This window comes from Argopecten irradians, chromosome 2, assembly GCF_041381155.1.
Source record: "Argopecten irradians isolate NY chromosome 2, Ai_NY, whole genome shotgun sequence".
Lineage (NCBI taxonomy): Eukaryota > Metazoa > Mollusca > Bivalvia > Pectinida > Pectinidae > Argopecten > Argopecten irradians.
This window is the reverse complement of record NC_091135.1, coordinates 22621915-22644353: the sequence shown is the minus strand read 5'-3', so window position 1 is coordinate 22644353 and position 22439 is coordinate 22621915. Positions and strand designations below refer to the sequence as shown.

The following is a 22439-nucleotide window of genomic DNA, read 5'->3' as shown; positions in this document are numbered from 1 at the left end:
CATCTGATCAAACAAGAACAAGTATGTCATTGAGAAACTGCAAACACACCATCAAACTCACCAGTTCCTACTAAAGACAGATGTTGATATGATGGATATTTGGTTTGTTTACGCCCTATTAACAGTCATTTATAAGGACGACCTCCTCCCATGTGTTCAATGTGTGAATGTCTAGAAGGCTGCAGTAGAAGAGTCTCACGATCCAATATGTTGCCTCCAGGTTATTGTTTGCAAACACCAGAGAAACTATTCAACAATTTAGAACGAATATTTAGTATTGATATTGGCTGGCCCTGAACCAATTTACAACTGTACATGTTGTAGCTGTATTGGTCTTCACGGACCAGTCCTTTGGCGTTTTGACAATGAAATACATTGTAGTTTCCTTTCGGATGACGGTTACAAAGCTGATGAGAAGTGTACATGTACTCGTGTTATAAGAGAGATAACTCTTATCGGGTCATTTTTGGAAAATACTAATTCTTTCCAGATACCGTGTGTCTTGTTAGCTATCTCTGAATTCAACCTGTTTCTTCTTTCTGTTATTATCAAGTACCACTTGGTAATTATGATAAAAAGATGGAGGGGTAGCTGTACCTGTGACGGCCACCAGGTCACTAAGCTCAATCGGATTCCAAGTTAAAAAAGAGTCCTAATCTGGCTGAGCTTTATTTTCTCCTCACATGGTTGAAAAGGTGGAAGGCTACACAAATTAGAATTAGTAGAATGTTATCGATGTTATGAAAGTATCTTGTCTAGTAGAAGATCATGAGATCCCAGAGGGATTTTCTCTGCTATTCAAACTTTTACTACATACTACATATGAAATTTGAGAAAGATCCTTTCCTTACTTTCTGAGATATATCGCAGTAACAAACTTCAACTATCAAAATCCAAAATGGCTACCTGTGGTCCATCTTGTTAACCGATTGGTCCTAAAATGCATTATGGACAACTAGGATCCTAGGGTAACCTACATATGAAATGTGAGACAAATCCCTTCAGTACTTTCCGAGAAATTGCGGTAACAAACTTTAACTATCAAAACCCAAGATGGCTGCCTGGCGGCCATCTTGTTGACCGATCAGTCTCAAAATGCAATATGCATAACTAGAGTCCTAGGGGATCCTACATATGAAATTTGAAAAAGATCCCTTCAGTACTTTCTGAGAAATAGCGGTAACAAGAATAATAAAAAAACACCTAGCTAAATCACTGTCAAGGCGGCTAGTGAATAAATAACATAATGTAATTACCAGTTATCGCTCAGGGAGTGTGGTCTTATATAATTACCATAGTCAAAACTGTTTTGGACAAAAAATGGCCTTTACAGCCAAGTAGTCAAGGGTCAAGATGTGTTGATAATAATCATTTTAGGACCATGAGGAAGTGGATGTATAAAACACATAGCCTTGGTACAGAGGTGGTTGCTAAGACTGAGTTTTAAAGAAGAACACAACACAAAACTGACTGTAAACACGATGGTTTACTTCACAAATTATGACAAGAATTTTTACATTATAATTAAACAAGAGACATAGCATTGTATATAAAACATAGCACTACTTCCAACTCATAATATATACTTCAAACATGAATTTGCAGGAACATCTTGTACGAAGTGGTAAAAAATCTATTGTTTTGAATTGGTTGTGACCATTTCGATAATGTCTTTAGCTAGGCATATAATTCTGTCATGACTTTTGGTGTGTAAATGCTTTATAATAATGATTTGGAAGTGTATGTTAGAGATAATTGAGTGAAAGGATTAAGTCAGCAGATTCTTTATATGATAATAACTGATATATGACATTTGAATTTTATGAGTATTCTGAAAAAGGGCAATAAAAACTGTCTTTGTCTTTTTTAAAATGCTGGATCATGTCAATGGTTATGAAGATAGAAAATTGAATATCATATTCTGATTTTTCACATTACAAATCAAACCATGACGATTAACCGATTTACATTTCATAAATAAATGATAATTGATGTGAAAATATATTACAAATCTATGAAATGTTGCTTTTTGTGTTGAATATTCTGGCAGAAACTATATCGGGTGTATTTTCTCAGCAAGTAAAATGTTTTTGTAATTTCAATTAGTATATTGCATTTGATGTTTTTAAAGTACATTATACTGTATGTAAATTCGTTTCACTTCCAACACTTGTATAACTAGTAAATACCTTCTTATTTTTAAAACAAATTGCAAATTTTTTATGTAAATTTGTTTCACTTCCAACACTTGTATAACTAGTAAAAACCATTTTTTTCAACAAATTGCAATTTTTTTTATGTTCAATGGTCACTATGAACTGTTTAATAGTGTTATAGATTAAATGTTTTTGAATGGCTAGCAGATTATTTTGGCCGACATTTCCCCCCTTTAAAAGTCAACATGAAGCATATTTAACATATACATATATATCTATATAAATAAACTCATAATTAATACTTTTATATTGTAAGCTTTGTGTACATTGCTTAGGTATAAACAAATTTAACAATCAAAGAAAAAATCAAAAAAAAATCAAAGGCTATTTTTAAGACCATGTTTGTTTTATCACTAAAACATTTTCTTCAAATCAAACCAAATTCACTAATTCCTAAAAAACGAACAAGACAAACTGATGGCCCAGAAGGTATTTGGCTACGTTACAACGTGTACAGCATTAGGCAAACTCATAGGAAAATTCGCTCACTGGCTTCAAAGGGCACATAATAACAGACAAAAAGCTGAGGGAAGTTTGGCGGGATAATGTACAATCACATTTGAATTGGTATATACTTACGACAGCGATACACTGTCAGGCACACGTGTTAAAGATGTCAAGTGAAAAAGAAAAAGAAAAAAAATTCAAAGAATATTGCTTAATTTTTTTCAATTATTAAGTGGAAAAATGCACTTTTAATTGATCTAAAGGAATAATAAAAAGATTTTAAAGACACTGTCACTCCTACATAAGATTGTGAAATGTAAGTCAATTACTACGGACATAAAATATTCTGATAAAAAATTGTGAATGCCACCCTATATAACAGGTAATGTTGGCAGCAATTGTATCATAGCCTAATGTTACCTAAAAGTTCAATATTATTAATGTACCATAATTAATGTGTCATTATTATCCAAACCAATTTTCCAAATCCAAATTTCTTTCATTAAAAGCTAAAGTTTGGCCAAGTTTATAAGAAGATGAAAGATACAAAAATATTATAATTTTTTTCTGTATATTAAAGTATGAAAAATCTATTTGATTTCTAACCATATTCAAAAGATATCATGAATTAGTAAAAATATCTTATGTATTTTACAGACAACACCAAATTTATTGAACATGACGATAATTTAAAAAGACCTTTTAAAATTCCCTTTCTGTATTAACCATTTTACAGACCACATGTGCTTGATTAATAATAAAGAGAAATTTAAGGAAATTGAAAACTACAATACCAAATTCCCCACAAATGTGAAACTTTCTCAACAGTCAATTTGTATTCTTCAAAATGAACCTTCCCTCCTCTTGAAGGACAAAATCTAATGTCAAAGTAAAAATTGGTAGTCCTTATTTTGCTTGGCTCCTCATTATTTGGCTGTATTACTACACATATTTTGTATTTGCATACTTCAAAGTTATCTTTCCTTATTGTTAGCTTTTGTCATGTTTTATGAAGGTAATGTTTGTCATAAAAAATGAAACAATGTTGTCATTCTTGCTCATAAAGTAATGACAACGCAATTGATACCTTCTTGCAAGGGAGATAACTCTGTCATATGCAAAGGCAAAAAATTAATTATGTCACAAATTTTGTTATCAGTTGTATCACAACACAAACAAGGCTTGGAAATTTATTTCTGTGAAATATATTACATTAAAAGACATTACGTAATTAGTTAACTGAAATTACAACGGCTTGGTAGTTTTTGTACAAAGGCTAGTGATGAATCAAAATATACATGTCCTTGACATTACACAATACTTTGTAACCCAGAAACTAATAAAAACAATCACATTCTTTTATCTTGCATGACAAAACATTTTGGCCAAAAGATATTGTATAATTGAATATTTTGAAAATATATTAATAACAGATATGAAGGTCAGATATTGAATATTTTTCTACAATTTTTTTTTTTAATTTCAGTCTTATCAGTATGGTAAATAAAATTTTGCATTAAAATGCAAATATACCAAAAAATATAGGATTTAAATTTTAAACAAAGGTCTTGTCAGTCCACTGACAAAAACCAACTTCAAAGGAGAAGAGAGTCGTAGGAAGTTTGTGCAGCACTTCCTATTCATGACTTGAAAGATTGATCAAACAATTGGTCATCAATCTAAGTTGACCCTGTGGATCAAACAATTGTTTATGGATCTGTTTGTGACCCTGTGGATCAAACAATTGTTTATGGATCTGTTGTTGACCCTGTGGATCAAACAATTGGTCATCAATCTGTGTTGACCCTGTGGATCAAACAATTGTTTATGGATCTGTTGTTGACACTGTGAATCAAACAATTGGTCATCAATCTGTGTTGACCCTGTGGATCAAACAATTGATCATCAATCTGTGTTGACCCTGTGGATCAAACAATTGTTTATGGATCTGTTGTTGACCCTGTGGATCAAACAATTGTTTATGGATCTGTTGTTGACCCTGTGAATCAAACAATTGGTCATCAATCTGTGTTGACCCTGTGGATCAAACAATTGATCATCAATCTGTGTTGACCCTGTGGATCAAACAATTGTTTATGGATCTGTTGTTGACCCTGTGGATCAAACAATTGTTTATGGATCTGTGTTGACCCTGTGGATCAAACAATTGTTTATGGATCTGTTGTTGACCCTGTGGATCAAACAATTGTTTATGGATCTGTTGTTGACCCTGTGGATCAAACAATTGTTTATGGATCTGTTGTTGACCCTGTGGATCAAACAATTGTTTATGGATCTGTTGTTGACCCTGTGGATCAAACAATTGGTCATCAATCTGTTGTTGACCCTGTGATGACATCCTGGGGTCAGGTGGACTGGTAAATCTGTTTTACTGCATGGTCTTCTCACAAAATAATGTCACCAAATTACTCAGAATGAGACCAGAAAGATCAAACAAGGGGGACATTTTCATTTTAAGTTGTTAGTTCAGCTCAGCAATTTTTTCACTGACAACATTTAAGATATTATTTTACCAATACTTTTCACTACAAGTTTTGTAAACATTTTCTAAAGCAAGCATTATCATTGACATCTAAATACCAATTCATGCAGTAACATCAACTTTTAGTTCACATTTGTGTGTACCAAATAAGGCATATTTACAGAAAGTTAATAATATCAGGTTCCTTTTATTCTAAATCTCTTGTCACTTACAAGGATTGAATTGATACTTGAAGAAATACATCTAAAGGACTTTTGCAAATAAAAAATCCAAACTTTATCTTTAACCAAATTCTGACCGATTAACTTTTGACTTAAATCAACATGTTCTAAATTTCAACAAAACAATTGTTTTACAACGTTGAAGTCTTACTAAATAAAGAGCTGATGGATGGCTCCATGATCCTAATATACCACACCAGAGTCTTATCTACAACACGAGGGTGAGTCTGTTAAAATCAATGTCACCTGATTTGGTAAACTAATTACACAATTAAACCAAATATTCTCAATAGTTACCATGGTAACCCAAACAATTTTTACAAAATACAACGTTTAACAATCAACTGACAACGTACTATATTTCAATTTGCAAATATATATATATTTATATATATCTAATATGTATAATATTTATATGTAAAATTTTGTTTTGCTTTCATAATTAAAAAATGTCAAAAAGTTCTTAAAAGATTCTTTTCATTGAAAGATTAAAATATGACTTGATGAGACTGAAGCTGAAAACATACACCACGAGAATGGAAAAGGCATCAGTGAATTTGTGACTTAATGTGAAAAATTCAGAAAAACAATACAAAGTCATATGGTCATGTGTAACCCATAGACAAAGTCTTATTCAGTATATACAGAAATGATGAATTCAAAAACAATGATTCAGGTGACCTATTAACTACAACATCAAAACAATTTTTTTCAATTATTTCTTTCATCAATCAACAAGATGTTTTCTATCAAAAAAATGAAACAGCAAAATTGATTCTCAGACAAAAAAAAAATTGAAAATTTGAAATCTACCATGATGTAACACTAAAGAATAAATTTTAATATCAATTATACATCACTATTTTAATACTATACAAGACATACTCTAGAAATTTAACATATAGCTTTGAAAACAAATGTCACAAAACAACAAACAATTTAAAAGATGAATATTTTATACAATAAAGTCCCCAACAGGGATATATTTGACTTTAACAGTCCTGTTCAGATCTTTTTCAGCACAATGTAACACAACAATCAAATCAATCTACATTGATCCATTGCAAAAGTCTTCAAAACATCCAAACTCATATCACCACAGATACCAACAAGTCTGCTGTCATGCACCAGAAAATCTCCTAATTCCACATAACATCCACCAATGAAAAGACACGATTCAGTCACATTGCATTGCAAAAGAACCAATCAAAATATATCATTTCATCATCAATGTGATCTAGTAATTAGTGAATCAAAAAGTTATCAATGTCATTTTGACACCATGTTCATATCAACCAATCAAAATAATGTTTTCATAGCGACAGTGATTGACCAATCAAATACAATGTAACATGAAGGGATGTGCAACTACTTAATAACATGCTATCACAGACACAAATTGCACCAGAACTCTCCCAAGTACAGCATGTCCCCTTCCACTGGTCAACCAGCTGGGGAGTAAGGCTGTACTGGTCAGTCGGCCACTGTCCATCAAAAAACACCGGTCAGTTTTTAACAAGTACAACTTCAACAGCATTTTACAATACAGGTAACACGTGTTTTGTTGTAACAAAAAGAGTTGTACAACAAACAAAAATCCTTTGTGCTTTCTAATGTTGTACAACATAAACAAATAACGATGTTGTGTAGTTTGTCTCTCTCAAATATTATCATCAAACAGTCTGAAAAAAGCTTGGGAGAAGGGAGACAACTCAACACCCATCAGGGTATGTAACTCCAAAGGGATTGCCACAATATCTCTAGGAAATCCACCAGGTGGATTATAAGGCTACCACACGGACATTAATTGCCTCTTGACTTGTCCAGTGTAATAAAGCACCACCAGGGGGAGTAACAAGCACTGCCACAAAGCTCCACCAGGGGGCATTACCAGCACTGTCACAAAGTTCCATCGCAATGCTTCCAAACGCCGACCTGCAGCTGATTGTAGCATATGTGACTGTCCACTTCATGACAGGTCGTCAAGAAGGTCGTCGTCAAGGCAACACAACAACCAATGGTCTTGGAGTAGAGGGTCACATGATGTTAGGATTGTTCCTCCTCCATTGGTTCAGATTCCTGCTCCACTGAGTCACTGTAAAGGAGAGAAATCAGCATCAATATTAGTCTCTCTCTATTTTTTATGAAGCATAAATTTACATTTATATTCTCAGAATCACAATTTAAAATTATCAAAATTAAACAAATACATTTTCTAACTTCTAACTGGATGATAATCTTTAAATATTATTTTTCCCTCCAGAATAACTCAAGTTCATTCCTTGTAATTAAAGACAAGATGTTCTTTAAGATTGTTACAATAATGTTAGTGTTTATTTTTGATAGAACAGACAGTAACCTTCTTTTTCCTGCGACCATTGACAATGAGGCCAGCGCTGTGACAGTATCTGCTTCCACTACGTCTTGTTTCTGTGCCTCCACTAGAGAGCATCTCACTGATGACAGATGCCGTTCTACGCATGCCCAGTGTTTGGCTGAGGAAAAAAAAGATAATCTTCATTAAATCATCTCTAGTAAGAGAAAGTCTACATAGTGCCAAGGTCACTCATAGATGCTGTGAATGAAGGACTCAAACAAAGGAATAAGGAAATTGGTTTTTCATTTAAATATTGTTACATTAGGGAGTTAAACAAAATATATTTACGGTATATCATATTTATTTTATGATATTTAAAGTTGATTCAAGAACAATAAGATGAATAACTCATTTTCCTGAAGTAAATTTTATATTAAAAATTTAAAATTATTTCTGAAATAACGATTTCAACACCAATAAAAGCGGTCAGAATCTGAGTATCATTTTTTATGATTCTTTATTAATTAGTAAAATTATCATCATCATCAATATCTCTTCAAACATTGAAGAATATTTTCGGAAAAAAATGTAACATTAGAAATACATGTATTACCATTTCCGGGTATGTTTTGGTTCCCTTTCTAAAAAAATAACATGGGTTGCTTTGATGACTTTTGACTAATAAATCATGGCCAGATACTTTTGCCAAATAAAAGGTACATTATTTTGTTACGTATAACACTCAGATTTATTTTAAATTCACAAGAACGCTAGTCAGTAACATCAAAAAAATTTCATGTAATGCATCGGACTTACAATGTAAGTAAGTGTAAGTAAGTCTTGGAAAGACCCAGTAAGTGGTTGGCGACATATTATCGCGAAGAACATATGATAGTGATTTTTGCTTTGCCGACTTCTGAATAATAATAAATCATGGCCAGATATTTAAGCCAAATAAAAGGTACATTATTTGGTTACTTATAACATTCAAATTTCTTTTTAATTTATAAGAACGCTAACGTCAAGAAAACTAGATACAATGCATCAGACTTTAGTAAGTCTTCGTAAGGCTACTGTACATTCCACGACAATATAAGTTCATTTGTCACTTTTAGTTGCTCGCACATATATAGATCTATATTATCATTATATTTTGTAAGTTTATGTTGATAAATTTTGTACTTTTTCCCTTTCAATATAACGTAGTTGTCGATAAACAAAAGGCACAACTCCCAGTGACCTATTAACTTTTACTGCGCAATGATATCACCAGATATAGCTTGTCAATGCAACCAAATTAAAAAAACTCTATAACTGTTATAAGAACTTTCTTTTGCAATTATCTTCCTAACATTTCATTGCATAAATCGATCAGTAGCATGAATTACGTAAAATTGAAATAGACATACACAATCCAAAATCAACCGAAAGTCTGCCGTGGAGGAAGACATCAAAGAAGGCGTTGTTCGTGATTTTTGGAAACATACATGACGCGTAGGGATACATAAATCATAGAGTCCCAACTGAACACTTAATTCATACCGTCTATAGTGCATATGTATGTACAAATTTAATGTTTGTGGTTTTGAATACTAAGGTTCGATTTATTCATACTATCAAGTAATATGTAAAAATGAACAAAACAACATTTAATTTTCATCGCTGAGTGGTTTTATTGTATAGATGTGCACAGGCTCGCCGAGCGTACCTAAGAATGCTGTTTCACAGCATCAAAAAAGAATTGTGTATATTATTGTCATAAAGGGACTCAAATCGGGAGAACTGGCTGATAACAACAAATAAGTTTCTAAAAAGTGAAGTTGTTGTGACTGCTATCCACATCTGATCTATAGACACATGTTAAACATAACTATATCTGCAGGTAAATGAAAACCATGTGCAGGCTGTAACGGTTTTTCACCAATGGTTTATAATGATAAGGGTACCCACCTTGTATCTTGATAACTTCCTCCATTGTCTCCAGAGCTGATGGGCAGGGTGACCTCTGCAGCTCCTCCTCTTTCAATGGTGGCAGCTGTCAATCAAACATAAAAGATTTAATGCATCATTTTATTTGTAAATATTATCTATGATATGGAATAAAATGGCCAATCATAACTTTGTGAATATCTTAAAATCTATTGATAAAGATGGCCAAAGTCTGTTCCTTAGCAGTTATAAGGTATCTGAAGTTTTAAAACTATTGCCAACCTGTAGATTACAGTAAGAGGCAGGGCAACATGTATTGAAATTCTACCACTGGCCCTCTACTCTGAGCCAGTTATGGCCCTCTAATCTCGACATTGTGCCATTCAGGTCACTGTATCAATATCTCCCCTCCAAACAATCATGAACAGCAGTATTTCCTCACCTCCTCTCCCAATAGTGCCTTTACACACATCTCTGTACAATCACATATGGCCGTTAGTTCATATCCTCCCTCCAAGGCAAGAATGATCTTTCCGTCAGCCAATCCCATCAACTCTCTTGTCATGTGACCAAAACCTAAACAGCCAAAAATAGATTTAAATTAATCAATATCAGTTTGTATGAAGTTAAGTTTCATCAACTATTGGACAACTTGAGACATCAGTATATGATCAACCTGAGACATCAGTATATGATCATGCAACCTGAAACATCAGTATATGATCATGCAACCTGAGACATCAGTATATGATCAACCTGAGACATCAGTATATGATCAACCTGAGACATCAGTATATGATCATGCAACCTGAGACATCAGTATATGATCAACCTGAGACATCAGTATATGATCAACCTGAGACATCAGTATATGATCAACCTGAGACATCAGTATAAACCTGAGACATCAGTATATGATCAACCTGAGACATCAGTATATGATCAACCTGAGACATCAGTATATGATCAACCTGAGACATCAGTATATGATCAACCTGAGACATCAGTATATGATCAACCTGAGACATCAGTATATGATCAACCTGAGACATCAGTATATGATCAACCTGAGACATCAGTATATGATCAACCTGAGACATCAGTATAAACCTATATGATATATCTTTGCTATAACCAGACCATGTGGATATATACGTACATGTAGCTGACACCTCGTAGCCGCCAAGGGGAGCTGCGTGGCCCATGGCTGCATCAAACCCAGAGGATACTAAAACCATCTCAGGTTGGAATTCCTTAGCGATTGGCAAGACTAACGTTCTGAAAGATGTAAACAATCATGTAATAATTTTCTTAGACAACACACCAGAATGTCTAGAGTATATATTATGGGTGTTTTAGTTAGAGATATGAAGATGTCAAAGTTTTATAACAGAACAGTAAACAAATTGAAAACAAACAGAATAGAAGCTATAGCTTTGCCCAAACCTCTGAACACATTGAATTGATCTTTATGTTTCATTTGGAAAAGAAATCAATCTCTTGTTTCGAAATCGAAACATTTCAATATTAACAATTTCAGTTTCAGTCGACTGTGAGTAGCAGAATGGTTGTGTTACTTACCTAAATGCTGCCAGATATTCTGCATCCTTTAATGGTGGGTTGAGTCCGCCTCCGAAGGCGATGTTCACGTTAAATCCAAGTCCTTTTCCTTCCCCACATTCTCCAGGGGAACCAGTGCCAGGGAAAAAGTTTCCGTTGTCGTGACGATGCATTGAAATATACAACACATTTGGGTCACTGTAAAACATCTGCTGTGTGGAGTTTCCATGGTGAACGTCCTATAATGAAAACAACCAATAGAGAATAGAATAGTATTGTTTAAAATCAGTAATCTACCAGTGCAATATAATTCTACAACTGAATATCTTATTTACAGCAATTGGCTGGCATGTGGGTCGATCTTCAACTTAAATAATTATCATTCAGACTTATTGTGGGAATGACCAATGTGACCAGTTGTATTATAATACATAAGTTGCTAAAACATTATTTGGTATACCTACTCACAAAATATTGTGATATTTTTAAATAGTGCTCATCTGTAAGAGTTATTTCCCTTCCATCAGTATTTTATAAAGCCATAGTTAAAACCAACTTACCCAGTCAACAATAAGAACCCTTTCAATTTTACATTTCTCTCTCAACTGTTTGGCAGCAATGGCTATTGAGTTGAAATAGCAGAAACCCCTGAAACAGAACAGCAGAGCATGTAGGTGAATCATTCACAGAAAAGCATAAACATCTTAAACAGACAGAATATACACCAGACAGTTAAAGTTTATGCCACAATTGAATTTACCAAATGAACATGTACATCTTTTCCATCTATTATTGGTGTTTTTCCTCATGGAGAAATTAAATCTCCTCATATAGGAAAATCTTCCAATAGAGAAAACTCTCTCCATAGATAAAATTGTAATAATCAAGGTACAGTAATGTTTTTGCAGTTTTATTTGGTTTGAGGAGTTAAAAATAATCACAGAGAAACATGTCAATACTTACATAGCCTGATGTGATTCTGCATGGTGTCCAGGTGGTCGTACAATGGCAAAACCATTCTGGATAAATCAATGGTAACATCATTACATTTATATCAAAACAGATCTCGGATCATTATATAAAGCCTCATTATCTGAATGAGTGACTATTCTATTGCCTTTATGAAGATATTCTTAATTAACAATATATGTAATATGTGCAAATCACCTGAATCAATATGTATTCATCATTCTGTCAAATTAAAGAATGAAGAATATGTTTGTGAGGTTACAGAGTTTTGTAAAAGACTCAAGGATCAATAACATCCCCCCCCCTGGTTTACACCTTACCTTTAATTCTCCAGCAGCCACACGTGTAGCCAGTTCAGTTACACAGCCCGCAGCCTGGGAATCAAACAAAGTATTGGTAAAATAAAATAGAATAAAACATTAATTTTGTTCCCCAAAAAAAAGCTATATATGTGGCGGACATAAATTAAGATTAAAATTTAAAGATTACTGAACAAACTAATTTAAAACATCAATTGTAAACCTTCACTGACCCATGAGGCAAGCAATGTGAATCTTACTGGTAAGTGACTGAAATCTTAAAAATAAGAAAGATCATGCACATATTAAAAAGAATAATAAAGAATGAAAGAATGAAAGAATGAAGTATATAGATGTAGTATAGATACAGCTATAATACTGTATACAAGTATCAGTATGTATACAAGTACTGTAATACTGTATACAAGTACTGTAATACTGTATACAAGTACTGTAATACTGTATACAAGTACTGTAATACTGTATACAAGTATCAGTATGTATACAAGTACTGTAATACTGTATACAAGTACTGTAATACTGTATACAAGTACTGTAATACTGTATACAAGTACTGTAATACTGTATACAAGTATCAGTATGTATACAAGTACTGTAATACTGTATACAAGTACTGTAATACTGTATACAAGTACTGTAATACTGTATACAAGTACTGTAATACTGTATACAAGTACTGTAATACTGTATACAAGTACTGTAATACTGTATACAAAGTACTGTAATACTGTATACAAGTACTGTAATACTGTATACAAGTACAGTATACGTATACAAGTACTGTAATACTGTATACAAGTACTGTAATACTGTATACAAGTACGTATGTATACAAGTACTGTAATACTGTATACAAGTACTGTAATACTGTATACAAGTACTGTAATACTGTATACAAGTACTGTATGTATATACAAGTACTACAATACTGTATACAAGTACTGTAATACTGTATACAAGTACTGTAATACTGTATACAAGTATGTATATACAAGTACTGCAATACTGTATACAAGTACTGAACTGTAATACTGTATACAAGTACTGTAATACTGTATACAAGTACTGTAATACTGTATACAAGTACTGTAATACTGTATACAAGTATCAGTATGTATACAAGTACTGTAATACTGTATACAAGTACTGTAATACTGTATACAAGTACTGTAATACTGTATACAAGTACTGTAATACTGTATACAAGTACTGTAATACTGTATACAAGTACTGTAATACTGTATACAAGTACTGTAATACTGTATACAAGTACTGTAATACTGTATACAAGTACTGCAATACTGTATACAAGTACTGTAATACTGTATACAAGTACTGTAATACTGTATACAAGTACTGTAATACTGTATACAAGTACTGTAATACTGTATACAAGTACATGTACTGTAATACTGTATACAAGTATCAGTATGTATACAAGTACTGTAATACTGTATACAAGTACTGTAATACTGTATACAAGTACTGTAATACTGTATACAAGTACTGTAATACTGTATACAAGTACTGTAATACTGTATACAAGTACTGTAATACTGTATACAAGTACTGTAATACTGTATACAAGTATCAGTATGTATACAAGTACTGTAATACTGTATACAAGTACTGTAATACTGTATACAAGTACTGTAATACTGTATACAAGTACTGTAATACTGTATACAAGTACTGTAATACTGTATACAAGTACCGGTATGTATACAAGTACTGTAATACTGTATACAAGTACTGTAATACTATATACAAGTACTGTAATACTATATACAAGTACTGTAATACTGTATACAAGTATCAGTATATATACAAGTACTGTAATACTGTATACAAGTACTGCAATACTGTATACAAGTACTGTAATACTGTATACAAGTACTGTAATACTGTATACAAGTACTGTAATACTGTATACAAGTACTGTAATACTGTATACAAGTATCAGTATGTATACAAGTACTGCAATACTGTATACAAGTACTGTAATACTGTATACAAGTACAGTCAAACCTCGATGTATGGAAGTTCCAGGGACTGTCAGAAAAACTTCGATACATCGAGACTTCGAATTATTCGTGGTTGAAATTAGACCGATGTTTTTTTTAACATGACCAACTGTGGTAGTTGTGTACATGTCGTCTCTGTTCCGTAAACTTTATAATCATTGTACCACAAGCAAAACAAAATTAAAACGAAGTATGCAATTAATCACATGTATTGCTATCGTTAGCAATACATACGTATATTATAAACAAGACTTACGTGTACTAGGCCTAACCCATGTACAAGTGTTCGTTTGGTGACTATTTAAGCGATGGTTAATATTACGGAATGAATATAAAACAAAAACACGTTGTAAAAACGAAACTAAAAAGGAGGAACCGAAAGCGCTACAACACCTACAAAATACTTCGATTTAGAATGATCGATTTGCTCCAGTATTTATGCTAAAGTTGTGCAATGTAACAGTTTTGAGTATGAGTTGCTAATAATGTGGCTCGCTATTTACCGTTCCGTAAATTCTACAAACCGCTATCAATGGCGGCGGCGAACATCAAAAACGACTAACTGGATCTTTGCCGCGCTAATGATTTAATAACGCAGCTTGTAAAAACAAAGCACCGGGTATCGGCCTGATTAGTGATATTAATCATCTTGATGATATCAAGCTAGCAACACAAGCTGTCATATGTCCGGCGAAGGGCCGTCGCGAGACAGCTAGGTGTGACGGCATGCCGCGGGGTATCGGCGAACACCTGATTTGTACAGGTAAACTTTTATTCAAATCAACGAGTGTCAGTTACCTATGATTCTATAACAAATGGTCCATGAAAAAAGTTCGACACATCGAGAACTTCGATTCATAAAACTTCGATTCATACATGGGTTAGTTAGTAATGTTATATAGTGAAGAAATTCGGTACCAGACAAAAAGTTCGATACAGCGAGAAATTTGATTCATCGAAGTTCGAATCATCGAGGTTTGACTGAACTGTAATACTGTATACAAGTACTGTAATACAGTATACAAGTACTGCAATACTGTATACAAGTACTGTAATACTGTATACAAGTACTGTAATACTGTATACAAGTACAGCAATACTGTATACAAGTACTGAATACTGTATACAAGTACTGTATACATACAAGTACTGTAATACTGTATACAAGTACTGTAATACTGTATACAAGTACTGTCATACTGTATACAAGTACTGTACTGTAAGTACTGTATATGTATACAAGTATCAGTATGTATACAAGTACTGCAATACTGTATACAAGTACTGTAATACTGTATACAAGTACTGTAATACTGTATACAAGTATCAGTATGTATACAAGTACTGCAATACTGTATACAAGTACTGTAATACTGTATACAAGTACTGTAATACTGTATACAAGTATCAGTATGTATACAAGTACTGCAATACTGTATACAAGTACTGTATACAAATACTGTAATACTGTTTATAAGTACTGTAATACTGTATACAAGTATCAGTATGTATACAAGTACTGTAATACTGTATACAAGTACTGTAATACTGTATACAAGTACTGTAATACTGTATACAAGTACTGTAATACTGTATACAAGTACTGTAATACTGTATACAAGTACTGTAATACTGTATACAAGTACTGCAATACTGTATACAAGTACTGCAATACTGTATACAAGTACTGTAATACTGTATACAAGTACTGTAATACTGTATACAAGCACTGTAATACTGTATACAAGTACTGCAATACTGTATACAAGCACTGTAATACTGTATACAAGTACTGTAATACTATATACAAGTACCGGTATATTTTTAGACTCTATGTGTTTGTTGAGGTACAATATCAATGAATTTGACCAATTCACTAGGATAGTAGAACAGCCCTCATGGTACACTAGTGTTAATGGTTTTGGCGATATCGGTCAATCAATATGTTTAATAATATATAGATCTATAGATACTGGACAGCACACGATAGTGTGTCAAACACGTTAAAAAAACATTTACTTGTAAATATATCACCCATTCAATCATTGTATATAAGATAATTGATAGGGCATTATACTAAAATACAGCTAGTACATACAATTTCTAATCAACTTTTATTTTCCAAAACAATAGGCTATTGTGATAAATGATGCAGTTTTTTGGGTACATACATTTTGACAATACCTACTAATTGTAGGACTGATTTATTATACTATCTCATTGATTTACTTTTATCATGGCTGACAGAACACCGACTCAAGTGGGTAAAAAAAAAATAGGCCCAGAGGGCCTGTATCGCTCACCTGGTTTGTAATGCCAAGTAATATTCTGGATACAGGTTCATTGTTTATTTTCTGAAGAAATTTGAATATTTACCTCTAATTCCCCTATTGGGCCCCACCATTCCTGCCCCCTGGGGGTCAGAGCCAAAATTTATACAAGCTCTGTTCCCCTTCCCCCAAGGATGTTTGTGGCCAAATTTGGTTATAATCCATGCAGAACTCTATGACTAGTAGCGATTTATAGGATTTACCTTTATTTCCCCTATTGGGCCCCGCCCCTCCTGCCCCCAGGGGGTCAGAGCCAAAATTTATACAAGTTCTGTTCCCCTTCTCCCAAGGATGTTTGTGGCAAAATTTGATTACAATCCATGCAGAACTCTAGGACAAGTAGCAATTTATAGGATTTACCTTTATTTCCCCTATTGGGCCCCGCCCCTCCTGCCCCTGGGGGGTCAGAGCCAAAATTTATACAAGTTCTGTTCCCCTTCCCCAAAGAATGTTTGTGGCTAAATTTGGTTACAATCCATTCAGAATTCTATGACTAGTAGCGATTTATAGGATTTACCTTTATTTCCCCTATTGGGCCCCGCCCCTCCTGCCCCCGGGGGGGTCAGAGCCAAAATTTATACAAGTTCTGTTCCCCTTCTCCAAAGGATGTTTGTGGCCAAATTTGGTCACAATCCATGCAGAACTCTAGGACAAGTAGCGATTTATAGGATTTACCTTTATTTCCCATATTGGGCCCCGCCCCTCCTGCCCCCGGGGGGTCAGAGCCAAAATTTATACAAGTTCTGTTCCCCTTCCCCAAAGAATATTTGCGGTCAAATTTGGTTACAATCCATGCAGAACTCTATGACTAGTAGTGATTTATAGGATTTGCCTTTATTTCCCCTATTGGGCTCCGCCCCTCCTGCCCCCAGGGGCTCAGAGCCAAAATTTATACAAGTTCTGTTCCCCTTCTCCTAAGGATGTTTGTGGCCAAATTTGGTCACAATCCATGCAGAACTCTAGGACAAGTAGTGATTTATAGGATTTACCTTTATTTCCCCTATTGGGCCCCGCCCCTCCTGCCCCCGGGGACTCAGAGCCAAAATTTATACAAGTTCTGTTTCCCTTCCCCAAGGATGCTTGTGGCCAAATTTGGTTACAATCCATGCAGAACTCTATGACTAGTAGCGATTTATAGGATTTACCTTTATTTCCCCTATTGGGCCCCGCCCCTCCTGCCCCCAGGGGGTCAGAGCCAAAATTTATACAAGTTCTGTTCCCCTTCTCCCAAGGATGTTTGTGGCAAAATTTGATTACAATCCATGCAGAACTCTAGGACAAGTAGCAATTTATAGGATTTACCTTTATTTCCCCTATTGGGCCCCGCCCCTCCTGCCCCTGGGGGGTCAGAGCCAAAATTTATACAAGTTCTGTTCCCCTTCCCCAAAGAATGTTTGTGGCTAAATTTGGTTACAATCCATTCAGAATTCTATGACTAGTAGCGATTTATAGGATTTACCTTTATTTCCCCTATTGGGCCCCGCCCCTCCTGCCCCCGGGGGGTCAGAGCCAAAATTTATACAAGTTCTGTTCCCCTTCTCCAAAGGATGTTTGTGGCCAAATTTGGTCACAATCCATGCAGAACTCTAGGACAAGTAGCGATTTATAGGATTTACCTTTATTTCCCATATTGGGCCCCGCCCCTCCTGCCCCCGGGGGGTCAGAGTCAAAATTTATACATGTTCTGTTCCCCTTCCCCAAAGAATATTTGCGGTCAAATTTGGTTACAATCCATGCAGAACTCTATGACTAGTAGTGATTTATAGGATTTGCCTTTATTTCCCCTATTGGGCTCCGCCCCTCCTGCCCCCAGGGGCTCAGAGCCAAAATTTATACAAGTTCTGTTCCCCTTCTCCTAAGGATGTTTGTGGCCAAATTTGGTCACAATCCATGCAGAACTCTAGGACAAGTAGTGATTTATAGGATTTACCTTTATTTCCCCTATTGGGCCCCGCCCCTCCTGCCCCGGGGACTCAGAGCCAAAATTTATACAAGTTCTGTTTCCCTTCCCCAAGGATGCTTGTGGCCAAATTTGGTTACAATCCATGCAGAACTCTATGACTAGTAGCGATTTATAGGATTTACCTTTATTTCCCCTATTGGTCCCCGCCCCTCCTGCCCCCGGGGGGTCAGAGCCAAATTTTATACAAGTTCTGTTCCCCTTCCCCAAAGAATGTTTGTGGCCAAATTTGGTTACAATCCATGAAGAACTCTATGACTAGTAGCGATTTATAGGATTAACCTTTATTTCCTATATTGGGCCCCGCCCCTCCTGCCCCCAGGGGGTCAGAGCCAAAATTTATACAAGTTCTGTTCCCCTTCTCCTAAGGATGTTTGTGGCCAAATTTGGTCACAATCCATGCAGAACTCTAGGACAAGTAGCGATTTATAGGATTTGCCTCTATTTCCCCCTAATGGGCCCTGTCCCTCCTGCCCCTGGAGGGTCAGAGCCAAAATTTATACAAGTTCTGTTCCCCTTCCCCCAAGGATGCTTGTGGCCAAATTTGGTTACAATCCATGCAGAACTCTATGACTAGTAGCGATTTATAGGATTTACCTTTATTTCCCCTATTGGGCCCCGCCCCTCCTGCCCCCAGGGGCTCAGAGCCAAAATTTATACAAGTTCTGTTCCCCTTCCCCCAAGGATGTTTGTGGCCAAATTTGGTCACAATCCATGCAGAACTCTATGACTAGTAGCGATTTAAAGGAAATGTTGACGGACAGACAGACGGACGGACGGACGGACGGACGGACGGACGATGGACGCCGCGCCATGGCATAAGCTCACCGGCCCTTCGGGCCAGGTGAGCTAAAAAATAGTAATAAGTAAAGTCATATAGGTGATAAACGAGTCACTGAACTTTTATCACATAGTTTTACACATAGTAAGGCCAAATCAATTAACACATATTTCTGTGACTTTAAAATTCCAATGGCAAACCATTGTATTAGTAGAGTAGCTAGAAGACAATATTGTCGCAGTTTTACTCCCGATTTTCTCCCAAGATTTGATAACATGATGTCCTAATCACCAGATTGTTTGACATTGGTTATGACCACCTTATTTAGAATATTGACGGTAGATATATACATGATGACCTTTGGTAATTAAATAATTGTCCACTACAGTGATAATGAGATTTGTCATTTGTATTGGAGATAGGCTAGGGAGTCCATCATAAGAGTTTCCAGGAACATTTTCCAGTATAGTGTGGGGGTGGAGTGCTGACACAATCAATAACAAAGGGATCACTATTTCCTCTCTTGTAATGATTAATTAAAGATGCAAGTGTGGGCGTAGAGGAATTACTAACCCTTACAATAAATCCAATAAGGTAGAGGGAAACCTCACAGCGCTGAAACACTCAGACAAAAACCTCATACCAATGGCTTCACTATTATAGTGTTAAAATTGATGATGATCAGATATTAATCTCAACCACTAACACAACAATAGTTCATTTGTTAAGTTTGTTTTTGTTTTATGTCATATACTAACAGTAATGATTATTTGAAGACATGGAGTACCCGGAGAAAAACCACCAATTTATAATCAGTTCCACCTAATTGGTCCTTGTGGGAGTTTAAACAAAGTACAATCAATGAGATATGCATGGTTTTGGATAGGTCTCCACTTTTTAAGATTCAGTCTTCAGGTGGAAGAGAGTAACCAGAGAAAAATCATCATGCAGTGACACAGTATTCTTAAAAACAGCTCTATCTCAACCGTAATTAATTAGTAATTTAAAAATATAATGTCTTAAAGGTGTATAATATCACATGGCCAGTAAATCCAAATATAGAAACAGAAATCTTCACGGGAGATCTCATGTCTCACAAATCAATACCAACCAGAGACATTGTTACACCTAACCAACAGCTTCAGGCTCCTTTACTGTAATCAATAATAAAAAAATGATAAAACCCATCGACACCGACCAGTGGGTATAAATACTAAACAATATTGACACGATTACATCCAATCATTTTCTATCTGGCGAATAAATCCTTTGTGATAATGAATGTGAGTCGAGTCACATTACAACATCATTGAGGAACATTATGCTGATAGCGGACCTGGCTCCTGGTACAGAAGGCTATCTTTAAACAATAGTAAATAGCTAGTTTTGTTCTTTGAGATTTCTTGTTCACGTCTTTCACCAGTTTTCATGAAGACATTACCCAATATCTCTTTGCACCAGAGTTTGTATGTAATTCTGTGTCAAGGATTTTTGCCTGATATTTCTATTGGTGGGGACAATTATATGTTCTCAAACCTATCTCTGTTTTTATATACATACATACATATATTTCTGAATAGTTCTTATGTACCAATGACTCCTAAATGAAACTTCTTTATTTACAAAGGTTGCATGTACTTTAGAAATTATTTCTGACAATTCCTATACCCGATATGTTTGATAGAAGGAGAAGGATAAAGGTTAAATTAAATATAACTTACAAAACAAGTTACTATAGATCTTTACAAACATTTGAAGAAAAAGGAACAAATTACCAAAATAATCACTCTCTATACCGAGTCAATTGTGCCCCTAATGACCCTTGTTACCCTTCAATCATCACTACAAGACAATAATTTTTATCCTTTACTTCATACATTACAATTATCAACCAATACCATCCAATATTCAGGAGCGACTAATAGATATTCCACCAATGTAAGATGGCAATCATTTTGCTTTGATTAGTCCTATTAACAGTCAAGGATGTGTCAGATAAAGACAGTGGAGGAAAGCCAGAGTACCAGGAGAAAAACCACTGACCAGAAGTCAGCTCCATGCACACAACTGCCCCCACATAAGATTTGAACTCGCAACCTAGACATGGTGGCTTGTAGTAATAGGCTTTAGCACAATATATTGGGACATCTTAACCATTCAGCCACCGCATCCCCAGCTGACCATTATCGGTTATCTTTTTGAGCACTTTAACAGAATTTTAAACAATTCTTTAGTGTGAAGAACGACAGCGTAAACAAATAAGTTACAAAGTTGTCCGCTCCTGGCTTACTACAATAAGATAATCAGGACAGAACCACTTTGCATGGATTAACTTTGGGTAAAAACAAACATGATTTATGTATAAATGGTGATAATTAGAGTTATCAGATTCGACTACACTACAACCCACTGATAATTTACGTTTTTGTTTATAAGCAAACATTGTCACACTGTTGTACGATAATGGCCAATTTATCACGAGGTCCAATGTTGCGGCCAGTGACCCTGTTTGAGCGTAGAATTACAGTTGACCTTAAAACATATCAGCATGAGACAGCTAACTCATATCCTGACAGAAAATCAATGACGATGAAAAACTAGCTATAAAAGGCATGACCATGTAACGAGATATTGACTTATCGCTGCTTTGGTCCACTATTTAAACTTGACCCAGGCTGTATATCGGCTACTGTTTTACAATATTGGCCTTTTATATGGATGGATTTTATTTCTGTATTTACTTTGTAAGGATGAAAATAAAGACCCTTAAATTCATGAACTTCGATATAATATTCAAATCAATCAATTTAATTGATTATAAATACTCAGATTTCCTATTCAGATTTCCTATTATTTTTTAAT

General features: G+C 34.9%; 1 protein-coding gene across 7 annotated transcripts in view; it reads right to left on the bottom strand.

Moving 5' to 3' along the window:
• Window positions 1-1467: 1467 nt before the first annotated feature.
• LOC138314828 (histone deacetylase 4-like) overlaps window positions 1468-22439 on the bottom strand; it is a 161502-nt gene continuing 140530 nt past the window's right edge. For all 7 annotated transcript variants that reach the window (XM_069255400.1, XM_069255394.1, XM_069255398.1 and 4 more), the window contains 9 exons: window positions 12483-12536; window positions 12157-12212; window positions 11754-11841; window positions 11215-11432; window positions 10793-10911; window positions 10076-10209; window positions 9655-9739; window positions 7747-7882; window positions 1468-7482 (listed from right to left, as the gene is read on the bottom strand). In XM_069255400.1, coding sequence (XP_069111501.1) covers window positions 7434-7482; window positions 7747-7882; window positions 9655-9739; window positions 10076-10209; window positions 10793-10911; window positions 11215-11432; window positions 11754-11841; window positions 12157-12212; window positions 12483-12536 — 939 coding nt within the window. In that variant the 3' untranslated portion in view covers window positions 1468-7433. The remainder of the gene's footprint in view (window positions 7483-7746; window positions 7883-9654; window positions 9740-10075; window positions 10210-10792; window positions 10912-11214; window positions 11433-11753; window positions 11842-12156; window positions 12213-12482; window positions 12537-22439) is intronic.